The sequence below is a fragment of the Equus caballus genome, chromosome 22 (genome assembly GCF_041296265.1).
Source record: "Equus caballus isolate H_3958 breed thoroughbred chromosome 22, TB-T2T, whole genome shotgun sequence".
In the NCBI taxonomy this organism is placed as follows: Eukaryota; Metazoa; Chordata; class Mammalia; order Perissodactyla; family Equidae; genus Equus; species Equus caballus.
This window is the reverse complement of record NC_091705.1, coordinates 18,123,841-18,150,171: the sequence shown is the minus strand read 5'-3', so window position 1 is coordinate 18,150,171 and position 26,331 is coordinate 18,123,841. Positions and strand designations below refer to the sequence as shown.

Sequence of the window (26,331 nt, the reverse complement as noted above, 5' to 3'; positions counted from 1 at the left end):
TTCTCCTGAACTCCTGACCCACAGAAACCAGGAGAAGTAAGAAAATGATTGTTATTTTGAGCCACTAAGTTTTAGTGTGAGTTGTTATGCAACAGTAGTGACTGGAACAGAGATCACCTGGAACAAGCATCTTTCTGATCACTTCAATTCCCTGAAGTGCAGAGCCACGCAGAATCTCTTCACACTATCATTCATCTTACAAGTCTGCATTACTACCCACTGTATTGTAGGTGTGGAAATACCTTGACCAAATGCTATTTACAGAAAATATCCAACTTAATCAGGATTTAAATTCTGGCCTCTAAGCTAAAGGCAGTGCCTGAACTGTAAGCCCAGACAAATAGGAGATAACACTCATTTATCAACACCACTGATTATTCAGAACCAAGAGCTGAATTTAACACACCTTGTTTTTCCGGTAAGAGATGGAAGCCTTAGGAATTTTGATTTCAGTAAAAATTTAATAAATGTTAAATTTATTAAAGTTCAAGGATGAGATAGGCAACTCTGGAAAAGAAGAATAGATATTGCAAGTCTCCCGCCTTATCAAAAGTTTTAATAAGATCAATGTAAACAAAATTCCATAGAGCAGAGACAGGACCAGTGAAATGAAACAGACTCACACGTCTACAGGAGCACAGTGTATTACAGAGGAAACATTATATGTCAGTAGGAATAGAGGGCTTCATTAATAAATGGTGACAACTGGTTCTTCACCTAAAAGAAAAAAATTAGACCCCTAGCTTTATGCCATTCACAAAATTAAATTCCAGATGGACAAAAGATCTACATACAGAAAACAAAACTTAAAAGTATTAGAAGAAAATGTAAGAAATGTGTATAATGCTCAAGTGAGGAATGCCTTCTTAAGCAGAACATAAAATGTACAAGTCATCAGGGAAAAGACTGATTAATTTAACCATCTCAAAACGTAAAACTATACAACAAAAAATACACCACAAAGTTAAAAGACAAACCAAAGACTGAGCAAAGATATCTGTAATGAATATAATCAATGATTAGCATCTGGAACACATAAAGAACTCTCAGTAGGATAAACATAAAAGTGAACAGAAGATATAAACAGAAAATTCAATAAGGAAACTGAATGGCCAATAAAGATGTGAAAAGATGCTCAACCATAAGAGAAATCAAAGAAGTTCATATTAAAGATGAAATACCAATTTATACCCATCAGACTGGCAAAAATTGAAAAGTCTAACCACACCAAGTGTTAATGAGAATATAGGGAAATGGTAATTGCTTAATACTACCAGTAGGGGTGTAAAGTGGGGACCAATACTCTGGGAAGTTATTTGGCTACATCTAATAAAGTTAAAAATAAGCATATCCTATAACTGAGAAATTCCTTTGCTGAGGAGACATACAAGAACGCTCTCTGCAGCATCATTTCTAATTGTAAAAAACTGGAAACAACACAAACATCCACCAGGAGAATGGATAAATAGTGGCTATTCATTTAACAGAATACTCCACAACAGTAAAAATGAAAGAATTACATATGTATCAAGATAGGTAGACTCCCAAATAACCAAGTGAAAAAAACAGTTGCAGAATGTTACATTCAGTATACCCTTATGTAAATACACACAACAAAACAAGCCTTACATATATAGGCAAGTACGAAAACGTGCACTTGAAGCATACATACCAATTTCAGAATAACAGCTGCCTCTAGGATGGAACAAAGTGAATGGAACCAGGGCGGGGAACAGAGTGACTTCAACTTTAATTATCATACTTAATATTTTTTGTTAAAAGAAGCTAAAATCACAAAATATTAATATTCACTAACTTATAATGGTGGGTATACAGATGTTAGCTATTCTCTACACTTTTCTATGGTTTTAAAATCTATAGTTTAAAAAAAGTTACTAAAGAAAAAAGGAACATATCACTTTCAAACAGCAGAATAAAGAAAACGTGATGTCTGTTCCTATTAAGCCAAAATATAAATATGAATGGAAAGGATCTACATTAACTTCAGGATAATGATCGCTCTTGGGAATGGTACAAACAAGGGGTATATCAGAATTGCTTTATATCTTTAAAAATATATCTAGAGCTGGAAAAATGTAAATTTTGGGAGGTGGGTAGAGGAATGTTTTCTTTCTTTCTTTCTTTTCTGTTCTGTTGTTACGTGCCGTCAAGTCGGCTCCAACTCCTGGTGACCCTATGAATGAATGGTGTCCACAATGTCCTGTCCTCAACAGCCTTACTCAGCTCCTGCAGACTCAGGCCTATGGCTTCCTTTATGGAGTCAATCCATCTCACATTTGGTCTTCCTCTTTTCCTGCTGCCTTCTACTTTTCCCAGCATTATTGTCTTTTCCAAAGAATCCTTCCTTCTCATGATCTGCCCAAAGTAGGACAGTCTCAGATTTATCATTTTTGCCTCCAGCACTAGGTCAAGCTTAATTTGCTCTAGAACCCATTTGTTCGTCTTTCTGATAGTCCAGGACATCCACAGACCTCTCCTCCAACACATATTTCAAATGAATCAATTTTTTTCCTGTCAGCCTTCATTGTTTAGTTTTCGCACTCGTACATAGTAATTGGGAATACAAGGGGCTGGATAATCTTGGCCTTAGTTTCTAATGACATTTCCTTACACTTGATGATCTTCCCTAATTCTTTCATTGCTGCCCTTCCAAGTCACAGTCTTCTCTTGATTTCCTGGCTGCAGTCTCCGTTTAAATTGATAACTGAACCAAGGTAAACAAAATCTTTAACAATTTCAACATCACAATTTAAAAACTGAAAATAAAAAATAAAAATAAGCCCTATGTTCAGAAACATTGGGAAATGCTTTCTGTAAAATGATTTGCCTTCTTTACCAAGGTAAATAAAGAAGTAGTTAAAGAACATGATTATCACCTTTGTGGGAAGATTATATTTCCCATCTGGAAGAGACAAACTCTGAATTTCTCCACATGCACCACAAAGAAAAGCCATCTTGGTGCAAAGAGGCTTTATATTACTGACGCGGACCACTGTCCCTCTCAAAGCAATGTATTTGCCATAGTAATTTGCTCGGACATTTTTGAGTTGTGTCAAGGGCTCATAGTTGTAAACCCTAAAAACAAAAAGAAGAACATATTTATCTATGAATTTAAAGTGAACAGAAAGTTGAGGTTGTCTGTATTTTCACAAGTTCCTTTTAGGAGCAACTATGGGATTCTCAAACCACATTATCCCTACACATCAGAAATTTCACAAGAATTAAATCATTCTTAAAAATAAAAAATGCTAAATCTTCCCTTTTCTTCTTGTACCACTGGCTGTTCTCTAAGGAAAAAGGAAAAAAACAATGCCAAAAAGAAAGTCTACAGATTCAGCAACTTTTGAGTTTCTAACTTCTTATTCAAGAACTGTTAGGGAATGTCTTCTATGAATTCTAGAAAGGAAAAACAAAACCCTGGTGATCAGCTACCTCTTCTAATGAGAATTTAAAATCTTAAAATACAATAAAGATGAATTAAAGAAAAACAAAATTCCATTTGCTCTCTGCGTCTAGTAGAAACCTAGTAATTTTAACAAAATATAATCACACCACTTAGTGTATTACACAGATTACTAAATTTAAACAGCAGAGTCTTGATAAGTACACATCCAAAATCAACATTTAGAAAAGCATGCAGGTTGGGAAATCAACATATTTGGGCAGAAAAGGTTTATTTCTGTCATGATCTTCAAGAATTCTCAGTGGGTTCACTTGAGTGTGACGACCAATGAGACAGCAAAGAAATCATACCCTTTTTACTGATTTCTTTGGCTTTATAATACAAGGTTATCATTCTTAAACAGTCTCCAACGCCTGATTCTAAATAATACTTTAATACCAGCAAATTCCTCACCTTGCGTGAATATGTGGCACATTTACCATTGTTTCCCCATCTCTAGACAATCCTTCTTGAGCTTGTAGTTCAGCTGCGTGTCTTTCAAGGTCCTTAGTTAATACCTAAACAGGATAGACATTTACTCAAAAGTTGGAAAACAAAATATCTTCTTGAAGCAGAAGTCTTTTGTAGAGAATATGAAGCTTATGAGTATAAACAGCTCAGAACAGAATATTAACAGAACTCTAACAGCCCTTTAAAACTCTGATATTTAATTATGACTATTTATTTTATAGTGGATTACGTTTTATCAGGGATTTTGTTGTCCCTGGATTGGAAAACTCCAGCATTGGCCTGCTACCTTCTGTTCCAACTAAACCTAATATTAAAAGTCCCTATAGCAGCCTCCAAAGTTATTACCTACTGGATGGGTTCTGGTGAAAAATATCTTCTACCTCTTTACATTTACTGCTTAAGATAAGCACAATTAAGATGACTTTTGAAATATCCAATATTCACTCCCTTGGCATTTGACATTAAATATTTAATATCTACATGTGTACAAAGCAGTATGCTGACAATCTGAGAGAAAATGAGATGCACGTACATAGCTATAATTGTCATACGGACCATAAAGATTTACAGACGAAATACTATTTTGAAAAGGGATCATGAGAAAGGTTTCACAGTGAGACAACTGAGTTAGGTACAAAAGACTTGGACATCCAACACAAGGGGCATTCTGTGCTGAATGGACAGCATGTGTGAGAGGTAGGAGTATTGAGAGAATGCTGAAGAGAGCTCAGTTTAGCTGCGTGGTAGTGAATGAGGGCGAGCAGTGGGGAGAGGAAGTTGAACTAGACCATGGAAGGCCTTCAACCCTTCATAAAGGTTTTGGATTTCATTTGGCAGTAAAGAGTCACCACAGTTTTCAAAGACAGATCATGTTTTATCATGTATAGCAACAATTTAGGAAAGGTAATGAAGGCTTAAGACAGAGACAGTAAGGATGGAAAAGAGGTGGGCATTTTAGAAATAGAATTGAAAAGATGTGGTGACTTGGAGAAGAAGAACTGATGATTGAGATGAGTCTGACGACAACAGCCAAGGTTCCGGTCTCAGGTTACTAGCAGTGTACACACCTTCGTAATGAACTCTTCCTTGTGCCTGCATCCCCTACCTCCCTGCTCTAGGTCCAATCCTCAGTGCCCCTTTTTAAGACCCACTGTAAACTCCACCTCTACCAAGTCTCCCTGTGAGCTTTCCCCACTCCTCCCCAACAGCTGAGGGTCTTATCTTCATTACTGAACATACCTACCACCTTATCTGTGCCTGTCCTGAGATTTACTACTCTTTACCTTGAAGCATATCTGTTTGCCAGCCTAGAAAATGCTTTCACATATGACATGTCATCTGACCCTGAGAAAAACTCAGGCAGGCACAATACATACTGTTATTTTCAATTTATATATGGGAACATTCACAGAGATTAAGTGACTTGCCTCATGCCACAGAACTTAGATCTGAGGTTGATCTTTCTATTCCAAGTTCATAACTGATAACTTCATGAGTCTGTCTTATCTCTCCTATGAGATTGTATAACTCCGTGAAAACAAGGTTTAATTTCTGCACAATCTTTCACAAGACTAAACTAATTCAAATAAATTAGAAATAAATGTTATATTTAGGTAAGCTGTTGTATGTAGAATGAACAGTATCTTTTAGGACAGGATTGCAACCTTTCAGTTCTAGTCAACAATTTTTGGTAAAAACTAAGTATCTTTTAGAGACTGTACTGTTACTGTGAAATCTTCCTTGAAAATTTTGACAAAAGTCTGCACAAAATAAATATTTACCTGATGTATTGCCAGACCCATGCAAGCCAAGGTTTTCTCAGGTGTATCCCTTAATTCATTTGCTATATTTGGTATCAATTTAGCCATTTCGTCGTCTTTTGCCAGTTCTTTAAAATCCACCAAAATACTTCCCTTTCTTTCGATTTCATCCTGTAAAATATTAAGGCGTGAAAACAATGATTGCTTTTTCAGAGTCAACTATCACAACTGAGCATTCAGTTACACACTTTGAGAAAGCATGTTTATGTGGTGATAATAAGTAATCTAAGTTTTGTGCCAACCACAGTTCTAATATTTAAAATATATTAACTAATTTATGCCTCTTAACAACCCTTTGTGGTAGGTTAATACTATTATTGCCAACTGATAGATGAGAAAACTGAGGCACAAAGAAGGTATGTAATTCACCAAAGTTCACCCTGCAGCTAAGGGCAGAGCTGGGATCTGGACCAAGGCAGTCTGGCTCCAGTGTCTATGATCACAATCACTAGCACCTCAAATACATCGTTCAATAAGGCAACATACAAAGGTGGACAAGTAGCTTTCTTGTACGGGAATCTTACCTTATCATACAAATCAATATGTCTTGCGAAAAACTTTTCAAACGCTTGAATCTTCTCAATAAAAGGAGAGCTATCACTGTAAACTAGTGCAACAAACATGACATTAGCACTAATAATCACACATGTACAAGCATATTTTTCATAAGACAGAAGAAACACTATATATATGATAGGTGACTTTTTCCAATGCTTTGCATTCTAATTTCATTCAGCTAAGAATTGGTATAAAATGTGTACTTAAGATTCTAAAACAAATTTAGGTCTGCATAATCTGAAATACAGACAGGAAGTGTCTCTAAAAGCATCAATATCTGGAAATCTCTGTACTGCACCTCTGACACCTAATAGGACCTATTAGTTCAAACAGCTTACATGATAAGCTTAAAACAAAAATTATAATAAAGCCAAAGCTAGACACAAACTAAATTCTTACTCTGAAACAGAGCTGAAGACAGTCTTTGCAACTGCAGTAAATTCTTAGTCCAAATTGCCACTTGTCAAATCCCTTTCTAAGATCCAGGGAAAGACAGCCCAACACTTGAGTCTGGTCTTTAAATTGTAAAGCTATCTTTTACACTCGAAAGTTCTACATGTTTGAATTGCTCTCCCACAGAGAAACAGTACAATGAAGTAGTTGGGAAGTACAACGAAGTAGCTAAGGCACCTCCTGAACTGCATTTTTAGGACCAGTCCAAAGCTCACTTCTAGTGTTCTGAGCTAACTGCTAGGGAAATATTGTGGTTGCTGGTGGCTAATGCATTCTAAAGCAACAAAAGACACGTCACCTATGAAACATATCTGTCTATATATCAGAAAAAAAAACCAGACTCTCAATATAGAAAATATTTGTAAAGCACTTTATTCATTTACAAAATGCATACTGAGTGTGTGATATGGGGCAAGATCTTTGCCCTCAAGCAGTGCACAGTCTAGTGGGGAAAAAAATACAGATATATAGATATGTCCCATATCTCATAAAAGACGTAACAAGCATATAGATACTATAAGAGCACAGAAAAAACAAGTCTCCGAACCTATATAAACAGATGTATGATGTTAGCTGTGTTCCTGATTATAAAAGGGAGATTCCTTAACTGTTTCCTACACAAAGCTGTGCTGGTTATTGTCTCTCAGTTCCAGGCCCACCCTTCTATTCTCTGCTCTATGATCCTATGGTCAAGATCTGCACACTGGATTTCCCAGACTCCCTTGAGGCTCTACCAATTGGAAGCACTTAGAGAATGGAAGGTGGCAGAAAAAAGAAAGGAATTTATTGTTTTCAATGCATTTTAGTATCTCTCCAGCTGCAGAGGATAACAGTCCTGGCCTCCAGCTCTAAGCACCAACCGTGCCACCCTCCTACCAGAGTTACCAGCAGCAACCAGCTTAATCTGCCTCAGAGGTCTCAGCAGAGCTCTCAAGGGCACCCTTCAGAGGTCCAAGCACAGCACCGTAGGGTGCCCTTTAGAAGTCAAAGCAGCAGCTAGGCTGTGGGCCCTCCTTTGAATTCCTAGGCTCTGGTAACCTCAGAATGTCTTAACTTTTCTTCCCTCAGTCATAAAAGTAGTTTGCTGTGCCCGAAGTTACTATCATCTACCATAAATGTTCCCATTTAGCTCTTTCGGTCTTCCATCTGTACATCAAATTCCCTATATTAAATTCCCTTTTTGAAATACCTAGTTTGGTTTCTGTTTTCCTAACTGATACAAAACCTAAAAAGAATGCTCTTGAAAGATACACACAATTTAATTGTTTAGATGAACTAAGACTAAAGAAGGGAGTATACTTCAGTAAACTAAATGAATTATAGTAGCACGAGATACAGAATCCAAAGACAAGTTAAGGAAATACAATTTATGGCACTTTTTGCACTTTTAACTCTACCTTCAGAGAAATAAAGCTTCCAGCCTCTATATGGTATGAACTGATCCAATGTTGATTGTAGTAGCAAAGACTGTGAAGTTTGTTCTGAAAAAAACCAGAATACTAGGTTTGTAGAAACAGAGCAAATTTTTTTCCAATTTGCTTCTCCTTTCAACAATGAGAACCTGACATGATACTAACAATATCTAAATTACAAGTTTTAGTGTGAATTTTGGATATTAACATTCAAACACTACCTTAAGGAGTAACATAAAATAAAAGATAGGCTGAAGTATGAGGTAAACTGCTATGTTTGATAGGCATGATAGATTCTTTCATGAAGGAAAAAAACCTGAACAATCCTTGACCTTTCCTACCAGAAGTATGTTTTCCTGTGGCTTTACTCAGGTCAGTTCTGTGTTCTCTTTCTCTCCATTTTCCTGAGAAGCTCCCACCACCTCTTCCTCTTTTCCAGCTTTGAAATCGTCCTCGTCCAAATCCTCTGCCTCTATACTCTCCACTCATGTCTTCTAAAAGATAGAGATTAGAAAAGTCTTCATCAAAACTATAAGGGAAAAAGTATTCCTAAAAACGTAGTCCCCCCTTAACCGCGGTTTCGGTTACCCACAGTCAACCTCGGTCCAGAAGCAGATGGTCCTCCTTCCGACATATCATCGGCAGGTCAACAGTAGCCTAATGCTACCTCACAAGGCCTACATCATCCACCTCACTTCATCTCATCATGTAGGCACTTCATCATCTCACATCATCACAAGAAGATGAGTACAGTATAATAAGATATTTCGAGAGAGAGAGGGACCACATTCACCTAACTTTTATTACTGGATATTGTTGTAACTGTTCTATTTTATTATTAGCTATCGTTGTTAATCTTTTACTGTCCCTAATTTATAAATTAAACTTTCTCATAGGTATGTATAGGAAAAAACATAGTATATGTAGAGTTTGGTACTATTCATGGTTTCAGGCACCCACTGGGGGTCTTGGAACATATCTCCCTTGGATAAGGGGTGACGTGTATTACCAGAGAAAATAGCAAAAATTAATATATTCTAGTGTGAGACTAGCAAACAGGCATGCAACGCTGTACGTGGTATAAGCTTCCTTTACTCTTCCAATTTGCAGTTACTCTTCTAATCCCCATCTCTTTTTAACGCATTCCACAGATGTTTAACCAAGTACACTGGATGCTCATGGGATAAAAAATAAGAAAAGGTACAGTACTTATTTTCAAGGAACTTCCACCATAGAAATTGAAAATAAGACAAGTAATTACTTCTACGATAACTTGCTGGCAACGTTTTGAGACTTATCTTAGGGCAGCACCGGCTGAACATAATCCTGACCCGTGAGACACCAGGAATAAATCATCATAGCTCTTTATATACAGTCAATCCTGCAGTGTCACACCCACTTTTATCAGAGATACATGGAAATTCTCACATAGGCATCTAAGGTGGACCGTTTTGGGGAAACACAGGAATGGGACAGGGTACACATCTGTTTCAGCTCTTCTTTCTTTCTCTGTAGGGCCAAAATGAGAAAGAAGTTAATTTTCCAGTAGATTTACAACAACTGTCTTAAAAAGACAAGGGAAGAAAGATCATTTCTAGGTGAATACTGATTAGATGGATTATTTTCAGTTTCCAGACAAATCTGTTGAAATGCAGTAAAGTTTTTTTGAAAGTATATCCATGTTAATATAATCTTTGTTAATTAGCTCTTCACGTTTTTTTTAATTTCGTACCTATCAAGACACTCATTTTTTTTTTTAAGATTTTATTTTTCCTTTTTCTCTCAAAGCCCCCAGATACATAGTTGTGTATTTTTAGTTGTGGGTCCTCCTAGCTGTGGCATGTGGGACGCCACCTCAGCATGGCTTGATGAGCAGTGCCATGTCCACGACCAGGATTCCAGCCGGAGAACCTGGGCCACCAAAGCAGAGCACACCAACTTAACCACTCAGCCACGGGCCAGCCCCAAGATACTCATTTTTATTAAACTCAATGCCATAAAGATAGTTCCTGGTTAAGGAGCAATAAATTGAAATATGTGACCTTTAAAAATGGGTTTGGGGGGCCGGCCTGGTGGCACAGCAGTTAAGTGTGCACGTTCCGCTTCGGTGGCCCAGAGTTTGCTGGTTCTGATCCCGGGTGCAGACATGGCACCACTTGGCAAAAGCCATGCTGTGGTAGGCACCCCATGTATAAAGGAGAGGAAGACGGGCATGGATGTTAGCTGAGGGCCAGTTTTCCTCAGCAAAAAGAGGAGGATTGGCAGCAGTTAGCTCAGGGCTAATCTTCCTCAAAAAAGAAAAAAAGGGGGTTTTAAAATAATTCATATAAGTGGAGCACAGGGCATTTTTAGGGCAGTGAAACCATTCTCTTTGATACTGATACACGACACTATGCATTGTGTAAATACAGGGAACTGTACAACACAGAGTGAACCCTAATGTAAACTATGGACTTTAGTTATTAACAATGTATTAATTTTGATCCATCAATTGCAACAAATATATCACACGAATACAGGATGCTAATAATAGGGGGAACTGGAGGTGAGGAGAGTGAAGAGGTGATATATGGGAACTCTCTGTACTTTCCGTAAACCTAAAACTTCTAAAAAATTAAGTCTATTTAAGAAAATAGCTCATGTCCTAAGGATAAAAACAAATAGGAATATATCCGCACACCGTAGCGCAATTCACTACAAGAGGGCATATCCGAATCTTTATTTAAAGGGATTTAGTTAATAAATAAGTTAATAACTAAAGTTCAGATGTTAGGGCACGACAGGACGTTGATAATCATCTAGACCATATCATACGTTAAGAAACTGAAGCCCAAAGAAACTAAGCGAACTGATCAACATCAAAGTTGTTTGGTGACAGTATTGAACTCAAAACTCCGTCTTCACACTCCTAAACTAAAGTGCCCCTTCGACAACGCTACATGCCCTATCTTTTTCTAACGTGATAATATGGGAAGAATAACCAGTAAAAATTCCAACACAAATGCAAGAGGCAGGACTGGAAAATGAGTAAAGGAGCCACGCGTCCGCCTGCCGTACTTCGTTAAACAGCCTACTTCATTTACGTCTCCTCACACTAAGTTCTTACTTGTAAAGGACGGCGGGCCCAAAGCTCTCCTAGTTCACCGCTGGGCCGGCTCCTCCGTAGGAGCAGATGCGCCCGGCCGGCTCTCCCTTCGTCCCGGCGGGCAGAGAGACTCCGAGGTCTGAGCCCCTCAGCTAACCCCTGCCCAAGTCCCGCCACTCTCTTTAGCTACAGCTCTCCTGACGTCCCCGCGCGAGGCCGAGTCTCCTCTATCGGAGCGGTTGGGGGACCTCAGTTTCCCCACCAACGCTGCGAAGGTTCACGGGAAGCCATCTAGCGCCTCCAGCCGAAATCCAGTCTCCTTCCAAGTTCTTTTTTGGCGCTCCTGTGACGCAACTTCCGTCCAAGGAGCGGCAAGACGTGAGGGGCGGGACGGAGCCCAGCCAATCAAGGAGTTCAGCCAGACGGAAGCCTTGAAGCTCCCGGAAGCCCCTCCAGAGGTTCCGACCGGAAAGCGGAAGCAGCGCGTAGCACGTGGGGGCGGTGCCGGTCGCGGGGATCTGCGGCCCTTCGGTTTGGGGGAGGTGAGGCTGGCAGCTGAGACTGGCAGCTGCGACAGTGGAGGACGAGGGGGGAGGGCCGCTGGGGACTGGAGAAACGCTGCGGAGCAAGGAGACCGGTTGAGCTTCATGGAGGACTCAGGGGAGCAACCGGGCCCACAACCACCGCATCCTGGGGACCACCGCATCCGCGACGGCGACTACGTGGTGCTAAAACGGGAAGATGTGTTCAAAGCCGTGCAAGTTCAGCGGAGAAAGTAAGTCATGTCGCTGGCCTTAGGGATCCCTCGCCCCCATCTTCCAGAGACGCCCTCCCTCCAGGTCTTCCCACAGACCTGCTGCCACCAGGGTCCCGTTCTTGGCTCTCTGGATTCCCCACTTCTTCTCTGGTTATCTCCTCTCAGGTCTTCCCACAGAGGCCTTTTCCCCAGGATCCCATCCTCGGGCCTCGAGGTCTCCCCTACTCCTCCTGCTTCTTACAGTGCCCCTTTTCCCTGGTCTCATACCTAGCTGTCTGCCTTCAGCATCCCTCTCGGTCTTTCCACAGAGTCCCTTTCCCATTCCTGACCCTCGTGGGGCCCGGATACTCCCCTGCAGGCCCACCCCACCATCTGTCCTTGGGTTCTTCTCCTAGGTTCTTGAGATTTTTGTCTCCTGTTTTCTCACAGAACCCATCCTTCATCCTCTGATCTCATCCTTGCCTCTCAGAGTCTGCCCCTGCCCCCTTTTTACCATAGACCCTTTTTCTTCCCTTAGCCCTCAGCCAGCATCAATCCCACAAAAATGACACTTCTCCAACCTTGTCTGGCCTTCCAGGCTCTTCTCTCTACCCAACCAGGAATACCTGTCTACACAGAATAACGTTAGGAAGCAACTTTTCATAGAATGTGGGATCACTCTAGGGTTCCCTCCTTTTACACCAAAAGATGCAAGGTCTGGGAAAGTTAAACTACCCAAAAGCAGTTTGCTCAAGATGTCAGAACTTGAAATTACGTTTGACTTGTGAACCTGCTGATTAGTAATCACACTGTCTTAGTACTAGGGAAGTGGGAATTTTGATAGCTTTCTGGCTGGGGGACGGAGGCAGGGGGCTGAGGCTGTTAAATTCCAATAGCTTAAAATGTATTGGGATGTTTTGGTTAATTATCTGAGAAGTACAACCAAACTTTGAGTTGGGTTATTATAGTACTTTTGACAAGGAAGTAGGTTGAATGCAGTGTCAGGAGAACAGCTTTCTGTGGATCATAAGGTTACATATTGTGAGACTTGCGATTTCTGATAAGTGCTCACTTCAGATGAATTCTTTTACTCCTATGTGAATCAAACTGTTGACTGATATTTAAAGTGAAACAGATGTCATTAGAAAATAGTCAAGTAACAGTCCGTAAGGCGCCAAGCTGGTGATAACCAAGTGTATTTGCACAAGCACCAATTCAGTGCAGGAAAAAAAATATAGGGGGAGAGGGATTTCTTTAGTCCAGAGATGAAATATCTGCACCAGCTCTTAAGCATTTTTAAATTCCCCGTTGATATAATATTTCATTTTGGTAGTTGAAATTAGAGAAATCTTATAACTATCCCTCATCCCTGCTGTACGTTGTATTTTTGAACCCAGTACTTTTTTTCTTTTCAGAATTTCTGATTAGAAGTGTGTGCCTGCTCCCAACTACATAACTTTTGGAAAGTGCTAGTACTAATTATTTAAACTTTTTAATTGAAGTATAACAGTGCAGCAGAATCCTTAGGTTATAAGTTTGATAAATGAGCCCAAAGTTATACAGCTGTACAATGACTGAGCAGGTGAAACTTTGGTTTTTCTTTCTCATACTGTCCTTTTAAGTTGCTTAATTTTAAAATACGGTAGTTTGAGTGTGCTTTTTTTTTTTTTTTTTTTTTTAAAGATTTTATTTTTTCCATTTTCTCCCCAAAGCCCCCCGGTACATAGTTGTGTATTCTTCGTTGTGGGTTCTTCCAGTTGTGGCATGTGGGACGCTGCCTCAGCGTGGTCTGATGAGCAGTGCCATGTCCGCGCCAGGATTCAAACCAACGAAACACTGGGCCGCCTGCAGCGGAGCGCGCGAACTTAACCACTCGGCCACGGGGCCAGCCCCGTTTGAGTGTGCTTTTTAATAATGTGCTCTTTTATTTATTTTTTTTGCTGAGGAAGATTAGTCCTGAGCTAACATCTGTGCTAATCTTCCTCCACTTTATATGTGCGTTGCTGCCGTAGCATGGCTGACGAGTAGTGTAGGTCCATGCCTGGGATCCAAAACCACAAACTGGGACTGCTGAAGCAGAGAATGCTGAACTTAACCACTGCACCATTGGGCCGGCCCCAAATGTGCTTTTTTAGACAAGAGCTTTTCCATTGCCAAGGAGATAGAGAGCAACATCTTTATTTCTAAAAAACTCTTTAGACATTTATCTGGAAACACTTTTCATCACTTTTTTTGGCAGAAGCCACAGCATTAGTTTCCCTTTTATTTTGAAAATGGCTCTCTGAGCTCCACTGCATCCCAGGCCAGACTCTGCCTTCAGTCTTCTCTTGAGGCTGCACTCATCTGGTTGGGCAGAAGCAGTCCTGGCTCTCTGAGAAGGAAACTCTGCAAATCTCACCTTCCCAGCGAAAACATGCCTCCACATCCCTCTGACTGGGCCCCACTTTCCTGACTAGTCAGTGACCTGTCGGGCCACTCACTTTGAGTGACACACCCTTCTTTGTATATCAGACTGGCTGCCAAAGGGGTAAACCTGACCCAGGTCAGACCCAGCATTTCAGTAGCACTGGGGTGTTCAAAGGATGAGGGTGCAGGGTGCATGTCTGGGCTGAACTGAGTTTCAGCTTCTCTGAGGGGGTTATGTCAGCAAATGTTTTGAGTATCTGTTATGTTCTGTTATGTGTTAGTAACTGGGGACCCAGCAGAGACTAAGAATTGACCCTACCTGGATCACTTAGGATCTCACAAGAATTCCCTCAGTTGGTTTGAGTGAGAAGATCTAATTAAGATGTGACACACACCACCTACAAAGGTGTGACGAGGTTTACAGAACCAAGAGGGAATGCTGATGCACCCAGGGTCTAGCAGTGGTGGGAAGCCTTCGGCAAGGAAACCTGTGATGGGGTCTATGCATTCTGTCATGGTCAGCCTCCTGGGGCACAGAGAAAGGAAGAGAAGATGTAGGGTGGGGCACAAACAGAATTAACCAGTACCTGTCTTCCAGGATTCAGAGTTCTGTGGATGTGGGCCATGTCCTGAAGCTAGGCAGGGCTTCCTGAGATCTTTGGTCTTTGCTGGGGCAGACGGTAGTACAGTGGAAAGAACCAGGCTTTGGGGTCAGGCAGACCTGGATTTGAATCCCAGCTCCCACTTTCTAACTGTGAATCTTGGACAAGATCCTTTTCCCTGAGTCTCAGATTGCTCTTCTAGAAAAAGCTATGTCCCAGGACTACTGTGAGAATTAAATCAAAAAGTATGAGAGTATAGCCCAGCGTCATAATGGTTGAGTTCATGCACTTCACTTCAGTGGCCAGGGGTTTGCAGGTTTGGATCCAAGGCATGGACCTACACACCACTCATCAAGCCATGCTGTGATGGCATCCCACATACAAAGTGGAGGAAGATTGACACAAATGTTAGCTGAGCAACAATCTTCCTCAAGCAAGAAGAGGAAGATTGGCAACAGATGTTAGCTCTGGGCCAATCTTCCTCACCAAAAAGAAAAAAGAAAAAAAAAAGTATGAACACAGCTGGCACATACTGCCCAGCCCTGGTCCACACTCAGCAGTTGTTAGTTTCCTTCTTTTTTTTTTTTTTTGCTGGAGGAAGATTCACCCTGAGCTGGCATCTGTTGCTAGTATTCCTCTTTTTTGTATGTGAGCCCCTGCCACAGCATGACCCCTCAGAAGCAAGTGATATAGGTCTGCTCCTGGGAACCAAACCCAGGCTGCCAAAGCAGAGTGTGCTGAACTTAACCACTAGGCCACTGGGGCTGGCCCAGTTGCCTTCTTTTGAAAGGAAAGCATTTGCTTTTGTGGGGTTTCTCTTTTAAATTGTAATAAGAGAAAAATCTGGGTAAGAGAAAGGCTAAAATTGCCTGATCCTCAATACAGAGAATTGTCAGTGTTAGGCACCCTTTCCAAATGTGTAGACTGTCAGTTATGTTTATTTGTAAATACAATTTGCTTTTACTAGATAATTTTCAAAGAAAATGGCCAGTTAAATTTGTTAAGTCCCTACCATCTCAATGATTGTTCAGTTTGAGATTTTCTTGTGTAAGTTGCAAGGGGCATCACAGTGTGTGTCCAGTGGCCTGCCAGTCTTGATGACCCTTTATACTATTCAGAAATCCTCAGAGCCTGTAAGTTTGGACATCCCGTCCAATAGTGCAAAATGGAGTCAAACCAGTGCCTCAGAAGAGGAATGTCTTCTGTCCTTGTTTCTTGTTCCAAAATCAGTGATTTTGTGGCTTTATTAATTTGTGTCTGTGCCCCAACCCCATTCTCTCTAGTCCATTTGTCAGTTTGTGTTCAGAGATAATGCTGCTGATCATCGTTTGTGAAGACCAGTTTTGAAATAAACTAGATCAAACATATCTTTTCTATTCTGAATGCAAATGAGATTCAACTAATTGATTGTATTTTCTTCCCCAGAAAAGTAACTTTTGAAAAACAGTGGTTCTATCTGGATAACGTCATTGGCCATAGTTATGGAACCACATTTGAAGTGACCAATGGAGGAAGTCTTCAGCCTAAGAAGAAGAAGGAAGAGCCTACTTCAGGTGCACTAGTTGGGGTGTATGAAATAGATGCTCTTGAGCTGGCTAGTCAGAAACCTGTCCACCTCAGTTAATCCTAAAGTGCTAGCCTAGGCAGTCCCCACAGAAATCTAAACTCATAATCTAAGAACTGTAGCTTGCTGGAATGAAGCACGGTCTGCCTTTGGCTTTGAGATACCTGGATTCTGGTTCCAGCCCGTGGTTAACTGGCACTCTGACCTTGGGCCAGGCATTTAATACCACGAGTGTTTGCCGCTTCAGTGTAAGAGCAGGTGGAGAACCATTTCAGTGCCCAGAAGCTAAGTAATGGCTGCGAGGTGATTAGCGTATAGGGTGGAGGTTAAAGGGTCTGGCTTTGAATTTAATTGACTAGGGTTAAGTTCCAGCTTCATTGCTTGCCTTGTAACCTTGGGCAACTTTTTAGTTTCTCTGAGTCTTATATCCTCGTGTGTAAAATGGGGCCATAAACACGTTTAATGCCTAGGCTATAGTGAGTGTTCAGTCATATGACACATAGGAAATTCTTAACAGTGCCTCGCCTGTGATAAAGTCCTCATAATTTTAACTGGTATTGTTAATTAAAATTAAATACTTGTTAAAATATTTTATTAATAAAAATGCTTAAATAATTATTAAAATTAAATAATTAAAATACTGTTAAAGTTCTGCTTCAAACCAGGTAATTAAATACTTTTAAATTAATGTCCATGTTTTTATTAAGCAAAAAATATATTCCAGGAATGATTAGGCACTGTGATTATAGCAGTTGATGAGATAGACCATCTCATAAAACTTACTTAGCAGTGGGGAACACCAAAAATAATCAAGTAGACAAGCAAAAATCAAAATTTCAGATGGTGACGCGTGCTATGAAGATGACAGAGCAGGGAGGTGTCCTGCAGGCTGATTGGGAAATTTGGCTGAGATGATGAGCTCAGCCTTGAGTGATGGAAAGGATGCAGCCACTCAGAGGTCTGTCATAAGAGCATTTCAGGCCAAGGGAGCAAGAGCCAGAGCCCTCAGTGAGACAATGCTTAGTGCGTTTAAGGAACAGAAAAAAGGGTAATGTGGCTGGGGGACAGGCATCAAGAAATGAGGCCAGAAAAGGTAGACGGGGCAGATCATATGCACCCTTGCAAGTCGTCTTTGGAATGTATTCTAGTTGCCACTGTGTGGTTTTGTGCATCAGAATAGATGAGCCACTTAGCACTTTAAAAAGATAACTGTGGAGGGGGGCCGGCCCCGTGGCCAAGTGGTTAAGTTCGTGCTCTCCGCTTCAGCGGCCCAGGGTTTCACCAGTTCGGATCCTGGGCGTGGACATGGCACTGCTGGTCAGGCCATGCTGAGGCCGTGTCCCACATGCCACAACTAGAAGGACCCACAACTGAAAATACACAACTATGTACCGGGGGGCTTTGGGGAGAAAAAGGAAAAACAAAAAAGATAACCGTGGTGCTGAGGTGGATTGTAAGGGGGCAGGAGTGGGAGCAGGAAGATGAGTTACAGACTTGGAGTAGTCCTGGCAAGAAAGGATAGTGGACTGGGGTGGGGGCCGTGGAACTGGAAGGCCAAATTTGAGTGACTGATGGGCTGGATGTGGATGTGAACTTGGAGAAAGAAAGATTTTTAAATAATTTCAGATCGTAAATGTCATAAAGCAATTTCCTTCCTTAGAGACCAAAGAAGCGGGCACTGATAATCGAAATATAATTGATGATGGGAAATCTCAGAAACTTACTCAAGATGACATAAAAGCTTTAAAGGACAAGGGCATTAAAGGAGAGGTAATATTCAAAGGATGTTGTGTTTTGTTTCTGTTTGGTATTTAGGAAATTGCTTGGTTTTTAAAGCAGACTTTACCTACGGTAAAATATAAAAATACTGTATATTCCTGTTAGAAATAGCTTGAAATATACATGCAATTCATATATGAAAGATTTCATTTCTTACATGCAGGAATGTAAGTGAATGATGTTACTGATATTGTTAGCAAAAGAGAATTTCATAACAGTGCATATCAGAGCTTAACTTTGTTCATTTTCAGTAATGTTTTCAGCCAGTCTCTTCAGGAATGACAGTTTCCTCTACCTCTCTTCTCCCTTTTATTGTGTATCTCTGTTCTTTTTCCTCGGTTTAAATGGAGTTATAAAGTACTTATATTTTAATACAATTTCTAGACAGGGTAAGGGAGAAAAAAAAAAGCAAAGTTCATCCATTTTGACTTCTGTGGAAAAGGAACTGGAGAATCAAACCTTTGGATACATTCTGGGGTAAGAAACCTTTGAAGTTATCTGTTCTGTGAAAATAAAGTTTCAGGAAATCTGCTTGCTCCTTTTCTTATAGGAAATAGTTCAGCAGTTAATTGAAAATAGTACAACATTCCGAGACAAGACAGAATTTGCTCAAGATAAATATATAAAAAAGAAGAAAAAGAAGTAAGTAGTTTTTGTTTGAAAAGGATGAAAACATTATATCTTTTTATAACTTTATAAAATATGTTATTAAAAATAAAATATTTTTAAGCCAGTTTTTTAAAATTGGTGTTCTCTTTTTTCTTCCCCCAGATATGAAGCCATCATTACTGTTGTGAAGCCATCCACCCGCATTCTTTCAGTTATGTATTATGCCAGAGAACCTGGAAAAATTAAGTACGCTTTGTTTCCTTTCAAAAGTATAATTGGGGGAAAATATATCTTTAAGAAAATCATGATTTTAAGTAAAATGAAAAACTTGCTCACCTGCATAAAGTATCCTCCTACCTCATAAATTGTAAGTCCTTTTTACTGTTGCTTCCAAAGCAATCAATAATCTTATCAACATAATTTTTATAAAGCAAACAAAACTTGAAAAATGATTATTAAAATAGCGGGCTTTGCTTAGCTAAGAGTGAAGGAATCATTCTTTTTTCCTTAGCCACATGAGATATGATACACTGGCCCAGATGTTGACGTTGGGAAATATCCGTGCTGGCAATAAAATGATTGTAATGGAAACATGCGCAGGCTTGGTGCTGGGTGCCATGATGGAACGAATGGGAGGTAAGATTTAACATTTTCAAGTTCATTAAAACCCCACCATGATTTGAGTAGAGGGGTCTGAAAAATTCAAACTCATGGCAAGCAAGGTGGAGTCACTACAAGCTTAATGAAGTGATTGGGTGGGCCTGCACAGCTCCAGTCTCTGGCACCTTCCTGCACAGTCCACATCTCCCAGCCTGTGCTATGTTGGCACCCCCAGATGGCAGTTGTCCTTTCCAGCCTCAGTATCATTGGGGGTGGTTCTGAAGCCTGTGGCTGGCTAGGACCTCCAGGACAGTAATTTCAGTAAACTCTTGGATAGCTGGTGTTCATTTTATTGGCCTGGATTGAGGGGATTGGGTGGGAAGAATACTAGGGATGTGTTCTATCCTGGAAGAATACGGCACAGCCTGATTTGCCTGAACTTTCTCTGACCCCATAGAAGACAAGAACTTTTAACGGCCCTGTTTGAGGATTGGACTTAGGGGGAGCTGAGAACCAATCTCCAATCATGTGACATTCACATTTGCACAATCACAGGGTTTTACTGTAGTGTCAAGTGAGGGTAAGCTTCTTTAAGGCTTCCTGTTTATCTCTTGGAATTATATTACCTCCATTAGGAATATTCTTAGACTCCAAACGGACCCCTAAAGGAGCTGCATCATCCTTCAGCCTCTGAACAAAGTAAAGTAGGGAGACCTTGAGCCTCCTTACTGTAGAGGACCCTGAGGGTTTGCATAGTCTAGCATCGCCTCCATGGAGAGATGTTTGTTTCTTTTATCTGCTCAGGTTTTGGCTCCATTATTCAGCTGTACCCTGGAGGTGGACCTGTTCGGGCAGCAACAGCATGTTTTGGATTTCCCGAATCTTTCCTCAGTGGTCTCTATGAATTCCCCCTCAACAAAGTGGACAGTCTCCTAAATGGAACATTTTCTGCCGAGATGTTATCTTCAGAGCCAAAAGACAGTGCTTCGGTTGAAGAAAGTAATGGCACGCTGGAGGAAAAACAGGCTTCAGAACAAGAGAATGAGGACAGCATGGCAGAGGCCTCAGAGAGCAGTCCCCCAGAAGAACAAGAAACAATGGAGATTGTCTCTCAAGATCTAGAATATAAGGAGCCTAAAGAGAGAGGAAGCAGAAAGGATTATGTAAGAATTTTACGAGTCCCCACTACTCTCATAATAGTCCCCTCAGGTCTTCAGTTAACTTCATGTAAGCTCTGAGATTTGGTTTGGCTTTGGAGCATCAGCTCCCAAGATGATAAATATCAAAACAGATGGAGAAAGAGAGTGCGCGTGGGTGTATCCATGTGAGTGATTTAATCTTAGGGGTGGAGCTGTAGGATACAGAAGCATTGTATAGGTAGCTTAATGATGTTTTTTAACATGTGGGCTTTCTTGTGTGTTTTCAACTTCCTTTTAAGTGACTGACTTCCTTTTGTTGCTTTAGTCCAAGTTGATAAATACTGTTGAAATGTTTTGACAGACCAGCGTTTCCATAAACCTGACTGAATGACCTCAGTACGTTGGTTTCTTATTTTTCTTCTTGAAGATTCAGGAGAAGCAGAAGAGACAAGAAGAGCAAAGGAAAAGACAGTTAGAGGCTGCTGCTCTGCTGAGTGAAAGAAACGCAGATGGGTGCGTTGATGAAAGAATGCAAGAGACATCTTGGTGCTTGTGGGCTCTGCTTCAAACAGATTAGCATTCTCTATCTGCTTGTCTGCTTTGGTGACTGTGGGAGCAGAGATGATGATTCTGTCTTGGGTTTTTAAAGAAAGGAGCCTGCATTTGGCGGAGGTGGGAAATTGGTCATGTTAGTTTCAGAGTTTTAGAAGAAATCTGAAATTTCTCCAATGATGGTGCATCAGATGGGGCTGTGTAGTCCCATTAGGTGCAGGTGGTGGCATATTCAAACTGATGTTGTACTGGCTAATGGCAAGGGCTAAGGAGAACCTAAAAGGAGAGTAGATTCAGATATCTGCAAAGCCAGTATTATGACGTTGGATTTGTTTCCAGGTGCTTTTTTTAAAATCAAGAATGTCATTAAATGCTTAGAGTTGCCAAAGCAACATGAGACCTTATATTCCAGCTTGTGTTTCCTAGAAAGTTAATAGCTTGTCATTTTATTGTTTGGAATTCCTAGAATGTTGTGTTTTAAGCTTTTCCTTGTGTGAGTCATGCAAGTAAATATGGTAATTTTAAATGCATTTTAAAACTTATGCTCCACTTTGGGGGTGTAGAGAAATAATTTGTCTAACGTTTTCCTTGCAGTTTAATTGTAGCTAGTCGTTTCCATCCCACTCCATTGCTGCTGTCTTTGCTGGACTTCGTGGCCCCTTCAAGGCCATTTGTGGCCTACTGTCAGTATAAAGAGGTAATACTGAAATGGAATGAACAGGAATTCTTGCACCTGAATGTTGACTCTCAAATTTGGGCACTCAAAGTAATTCGTTTTTTTGTGAGGAAGATTGGCCCTGAGCTAACATCTGTTGCCAATCTTCCTCTTTTTGCTTGAGGAAGATTGTCGTTAAGCTAACATCTGTGCCAGTCTTCCTCTATTTTATGTGGGATGCCGCCACAGCATGGCTTGATGAGCAATGTGAGGTCCGTGCCCAGGATCCAAACCTGCAAACCCTGGGCCGCCGATGCAGAGCATGTGAACTTAACCACTACACGACCAAGCCGGCCCCTCAAAGTAATTCTTAACAGCACTCTGTTTATGCCTTTAGCCCCTGTTGGAATGCTACACGAAACTGCGGGAAAGAGGAGGGGTCATCAACCTCAGGCTGTCTGAAACCTGGCTCAGAAATTACCAGGTACGTGTTCCACAGCCAGTCCCAGGAGCTGTTTTCCTGGGACTTTACAGTAGTGCCGGAAGTTGTTAAATGGAGATATCCCTGTTTCTGTCTGCAGAGATGAAAGAGAACTCAGAGAAAGTGCCCTGACCTCTCCTGAACCTTTTTTCTCCTTTCATGTCCAAGTCTATTACTCTGTAACTCCAGTCCAGGGACTTTTAAATTGCAAACAGTTGTGGTTTGTGTTGCCCCAAAGCCTCGAGATCACTGTGGAGGGAATAACTGATAATAGCAAAATCCCCAGGCCAACAAGAAACATCCCTTCCTCTGTGCTGGGATGTTTCACAGCAAGTTTCAGGATTTACATGGGTTGTGTGTCAGTTCAGGACCTCTAGAAGTCATATGCCAAGATGGAATTAGAAGTGTAAGGGGTTTATCAGGAGAAATGCCTTTGAAAGATACAGGGAAGAGGGAGCAGGATTAGACAGGGAGAGCCATCAGACTGTGATGCAGGTCTGATGCCTGTGAAAGGAGGAAGGAGGGTAGGGGAGGAAAAACCTGCAGGGCTGCTCTGAAAAAGTCTCAGCCAGGATGATGGGGAACCCCTGAGCAAAGATTGCCATTAAAGGAGCCCTGCGTTGGCCAGAAATAGTCCAGTTCTGGTACCCACACTCAGCTGTGGACTTGGAGCAACCCATGGCCTCCCTGGGTGTGAATGCTACAGCAGATTCCAAAGGAGCAGCAGCCAGAGGCTTTCTGCAGCTTGAACTCTGCATAATCACTTCCCTCTGGAAGAGAGATGTGAGAGAGCATCTCCATGGCTGCCACAACCCCTGCCCTGCTGCTTGCACATCTTACTTAATCCCGGACACCCTATAGCCTTGGGCGACCCTGCCCTTCATGGCAGTCATCTTATTTAGCCATGGTAGTGGGAGAGAAGAAGGCTTGTCAGAGTTAACAGGGTATTAGGGAAGGGAGGCTCTGGATGTCTGTCCAGTAGCTGCATCTCCATGGGCCCAAGCTCCACTGTTGGCCATGAAGCTTCCTAGAGCCAAAAGGAAGAAAGCTACACACAAGCCCAGGGTAGTATACAAACCATTTGCCCATTCGCCACTAGAAACTTCCTTCAGGTTTAAGAGAAATGGCTTCATTTTATTTTCCAAAGAGAATCACTTAAGCCAATTTCTACACTTTTATATCCACTAAAATCACTTAAACCAATTTCTACGCTTTCATATGCACTATCTTGTGAAGGAAGGGGCTCCTTAGGAATTGATTCCGTTAAATCTTCGAGAGAATCTTTGTCATTTAAATTCTGATTCTGGCATGTGTATTGTTAGTATGTGCTTTATCTGCTTAGGAAAACATGAATGTCTGTCTTTCTGTCTTGATTAGGTTTTGCCAGATCGAAGTCATCCCAAACTACTGATGAGCGGAGGTGGGGGGTACCTTCTCTCAGGCTTCACCGTTGCTATGGACAACCTTAGAGCAGACCTCAGCCTCAAATCCAATGCCAGCACTTTAGAATTACACAAGACTGAAGAGCCAGCAGCTAAAAAACGGAAATGCCCAGAGTCTGACTCTTAACCTTTCAAAAATTGCTTTGTTTTTGTTCTCAGGCATTATACAGTTAGTAATTAACTTTAAATGCCATTACTAATTGTTTTTTTATACCCTAAGAATAAGAATGTGTCTATACACCTGTTCCTGGGGAAGACAAATTAGCTTTTTGTCCAACTCTGATACATGTGGGTTTGGTCTGTCAAAACCGTGAGCCAAAATACCCAAGCCTGGGGTAAGCAGCGGACTGGTATATGGCCAATTCTGTTTATTTTACAAAAATCCTCTTAAGTACTTTTAGTATTCTGTGCAAGTATCTTGAGAATTTAGACATCCTAAAAATATGTTTATACAAGACTTTGTTGTATGTTAAGCTAAGCAGAATAACAGCATAGCTAAAACTCGGTGAGTACTGAAAGGACGGAGTCTGTGGAAGAAATTTCCTCTGTTCATTCTGCTCTCTTCAGCCTAAGCAATATGGATGTGTGAGTGTGTGAGATTTACAGCACCAAAAATGTCCACCCTGTTCCCTACAATGGAATAAAATTTTTAAAAATGCTAGATTTTATTATTTTAGTAGTTGACAACCTAGGAAAGTTTTGCGTATTTATTTTATTGCTTTTTTGTTGACAGAAAAGTGTAGTAGGGTACTGTTTTTACGTTAATTTGCCAGTCCCCTCATTCTTTGTTCCAAATAAAGTGACTAGAATTTTTGTGTACTATTCAATTAAAGGAAACAGAAATGTTTTTTTCACTCCCCAGAGACTTATGGAGATATATATATATATATATACACACGCACACATGCACACATACACACATATATGTATAAGGATGTTGGTATATACACATACATATAAATATGTATACACACACATACACATGGAGACAGAAAGAGAGAATGCACTACTTATATGAACTATGACAAAGTTTAGTGCAGGGCTTAGACCAGTTTTCATTGCATTAGTGTCACTCCTTGTCAAATGTATTTTAAAGTGCCTTTTTTGCTGATTATTAATGTTGAGCTCTGGCATGATTAGGTGATTAACCTTTTTAAGCTCTGAAAAAATATAGTCAAACTATTTGGTCATCTGCTGCAGCCAAGAAAAGTGTTTGGAGTAAGCCAACGCTCTTGTCCATTTGAGAATCTGAGTCTTGCTCACGAAATATGCTCATCATGTGTATTGTTCACGTCATTATGCAATAGATGTGGATCATCCAGTGAGGAGCATCTCAGAAAAAAAGAAATTGCTTTTTCCTAATAGCATGTACTATTCTGATAATGGCCAGTGTGATCACCAAGTACAGTTTTGATTCCTTTTTCATAAAATAATTGCTTTTAAAGAATAAAAGTGTTTCCTACTATGATCTGTCTGACTTATATTAATGATGCTGTGATGCCGCATTCACTGGCTTTCAGTCTATATGAGAAAACATGCCCGGATTGGCACATCACTGAATATGTCCTTGCAGACAGCAGCCACATACAGCCGGTCAGGTTTGGTGAAGAACACAGTATGTGCACAGACTGGATTCAGGAGTGGCTGCTCTCCACTGGTCGCTGTTAGAGCACTGCTACTTGGGACTCAACCGGTTTCCAAGTCCCACTCCATTCTCCTCAGTCCGGGGGTTTGCACTGCCATGGTCCCACGTGCCCATGCAACTGCCCCTGGAGTTGGCTTGTGGACTCGTCTCACACCAGAGGCAGCTGAAGTTAACCTGTGTTGTTTTTTTCTCATTCATATAACTTCATCTTTGAGTAAGATGGTGACTTAATTCAGTGGTTTGAAAATTTAGTGTGCACCCTAAAGGGATATGCACCTCCAAGGCATCCCTTCCAGGGCTTATTAAATACAGATTGTTAGGTCCTCACCCCAGAGTTTCTGACTTGGTAGGTCTGGGGTGGGGCAATGTGCATTTCTGATAAGTTTCGAGATCGTGGCTGGTGCTGCTGGCCCAGGTACCACTCCTTGAGAAACAGTCCCTTGTGTACACCTGCATCACGAGTGCCGCTAAATACTTGATGTTTTTTGTCTTATTCATAAAGTGGTATCCACCCTTGCAGCAGATGAGTGGCTAGTTCTATGACTTCTGGACTTGCAGGCACCAGAAGAGTGATGTGAAATAGCAGTTTAATCAAAAAGACAAAAATCATTTTGTAATGTTCATCTTACTTCTCCATTGGACTAGGGTACTTGGAAATATACAGTGGTGCCAATTAAAGAATTTTTTAGTTTAGAGGTTGACTAAGATTTATGAAGCAAATTCCCCCTCCTCCAGCTTTACTGAATTATGACTGACATATAACATTTTGTTTGGTGGTCTAGTAGTTAAGATTCAGTGTTCTCACCACTGTGGCCTGGGGTTCATTTCACCTGTCTGTTGGTTGTCATACTGTGGTGAC

The 26,331-nt window shown here is 40.9% G+C and overlaps 2 protein-coding genes across 12 annotated transcripts in view; one reads left to right on the top strand and one right to left on the bottom strand.

Moving 5' to 3' along the window:
* Positions 1-11,695, bottom strand: part of MCM8 (minichromosome maintenance 8 homologous recombination repair factor) — a 59,504-nt gene extending 47,809 nt beyond the window's left edge. For 3 of the 9 annotated variants that reach the window (XM_070247431.1, XM_023626145.2, XM_023626146.2), the window contains exons 1-8: positions 11,284-11,614; positions 9,606-9,686; positions 8,510-8,671; positions 8,163-8,246; positions 6,279-6,361; positions 5,716-5,865; positions 3,878-3,981; positions 2,898-3,096 (exon numbers count right to left, since the gene is read on the bottom strand). In XM_070247431.1, coding sequence (XP_070103532.1) covers positions 2,898-3,096; positions 3,878-3,981; positions 5,716-5,865; positions 6,279-6,361; positions 8,163-8,246; positions 8,510-8,666 — 777 coding nt within the window. In that variant the 5' untranslated portion in view covers positions 8,667-8,671; positions 9,606-9,686; positions 11,284-11,614. Of the gene's footprint in view, positions 1-2,897; positions 3,097-3,877; positions 3,982-5,715; positions 5,866-6,278; positions 6,362-8,162; positions 8,247-8,509; positions 8,672-9,605; positions 9,687-11,283 lie in introns of all 9 variants that reach the window. The other 6 variants (XM_070247432.1, XM_014735034.3, XM_070247434.1 and 3 more) reach the window with 3 other exon arrangements.
* TRMT6 (tRNA methyltransferase 6 non-catalytic subunit) lies at positions 11,689-25,292 on the top strand. 3 transcript variants are annotated; one of them, XM_001494270.6, is made up of 11 exons: positions 11,689-12,037; positions 16,432-16,559; positions 18,231-18,340; positions 18,900-18,991; positions 19,121-19,204; positions 19,470-19,594; positions 20,363-20,721; positions 21,125-21,210; positions 21,844-21,946; positions 22,302-22,388; positions 23,763-25,292. In XM_001494270.6, the coding sequence occupies exons 1-11, from the start codon at positions 11,910-11,912 to the stop codon at positions 23,952-23,954; spliced, it is 1,494 nt and encodes a 497-aa protein (XP_001494320.3). In that variant the 5' UTR covers positions 11,689-11,909; the 3' UTR covers positions 23,955-25,292. The 3 variants fall into 3 exon arrangements, with proteins under 3 accessions (XP_001494320.3, XP_070103540.1, XP_023481909.1); XM_070247439.1 differs by lacking the exon at positions 21,844-21,946; XM_023626141.2 differs by lacking the exons at positions 21,125-21,210; positions 21,844-21,946.
* The last annotated feature ends 1,039 nt before the right edge of the window (positions 25,293-26,331 follow it).

Coding starts and splice junctions, on each gene's coding strand:
- TRMT6 (XM_001494270.6), top strand. CDS start 11,910: ATGGAGGACTCAGGGGAGCAACCGGGCCCACAACCACCGCATCCTGGG. Junction 18,341..18,899: donor ACAAGGGCATTAAAGGAGAG/GTAATATTCAAA, acceptor CTTTTCTTATAG/GAAATAGTTCAGCAGTTAAT. Junction 19,205..19,469: donor AGAGAACCTGGAAAAATTAA/GTACGCTTTGTT, acceptor TTTTTTCCTTAG/CCACATGAGATATGATACAC.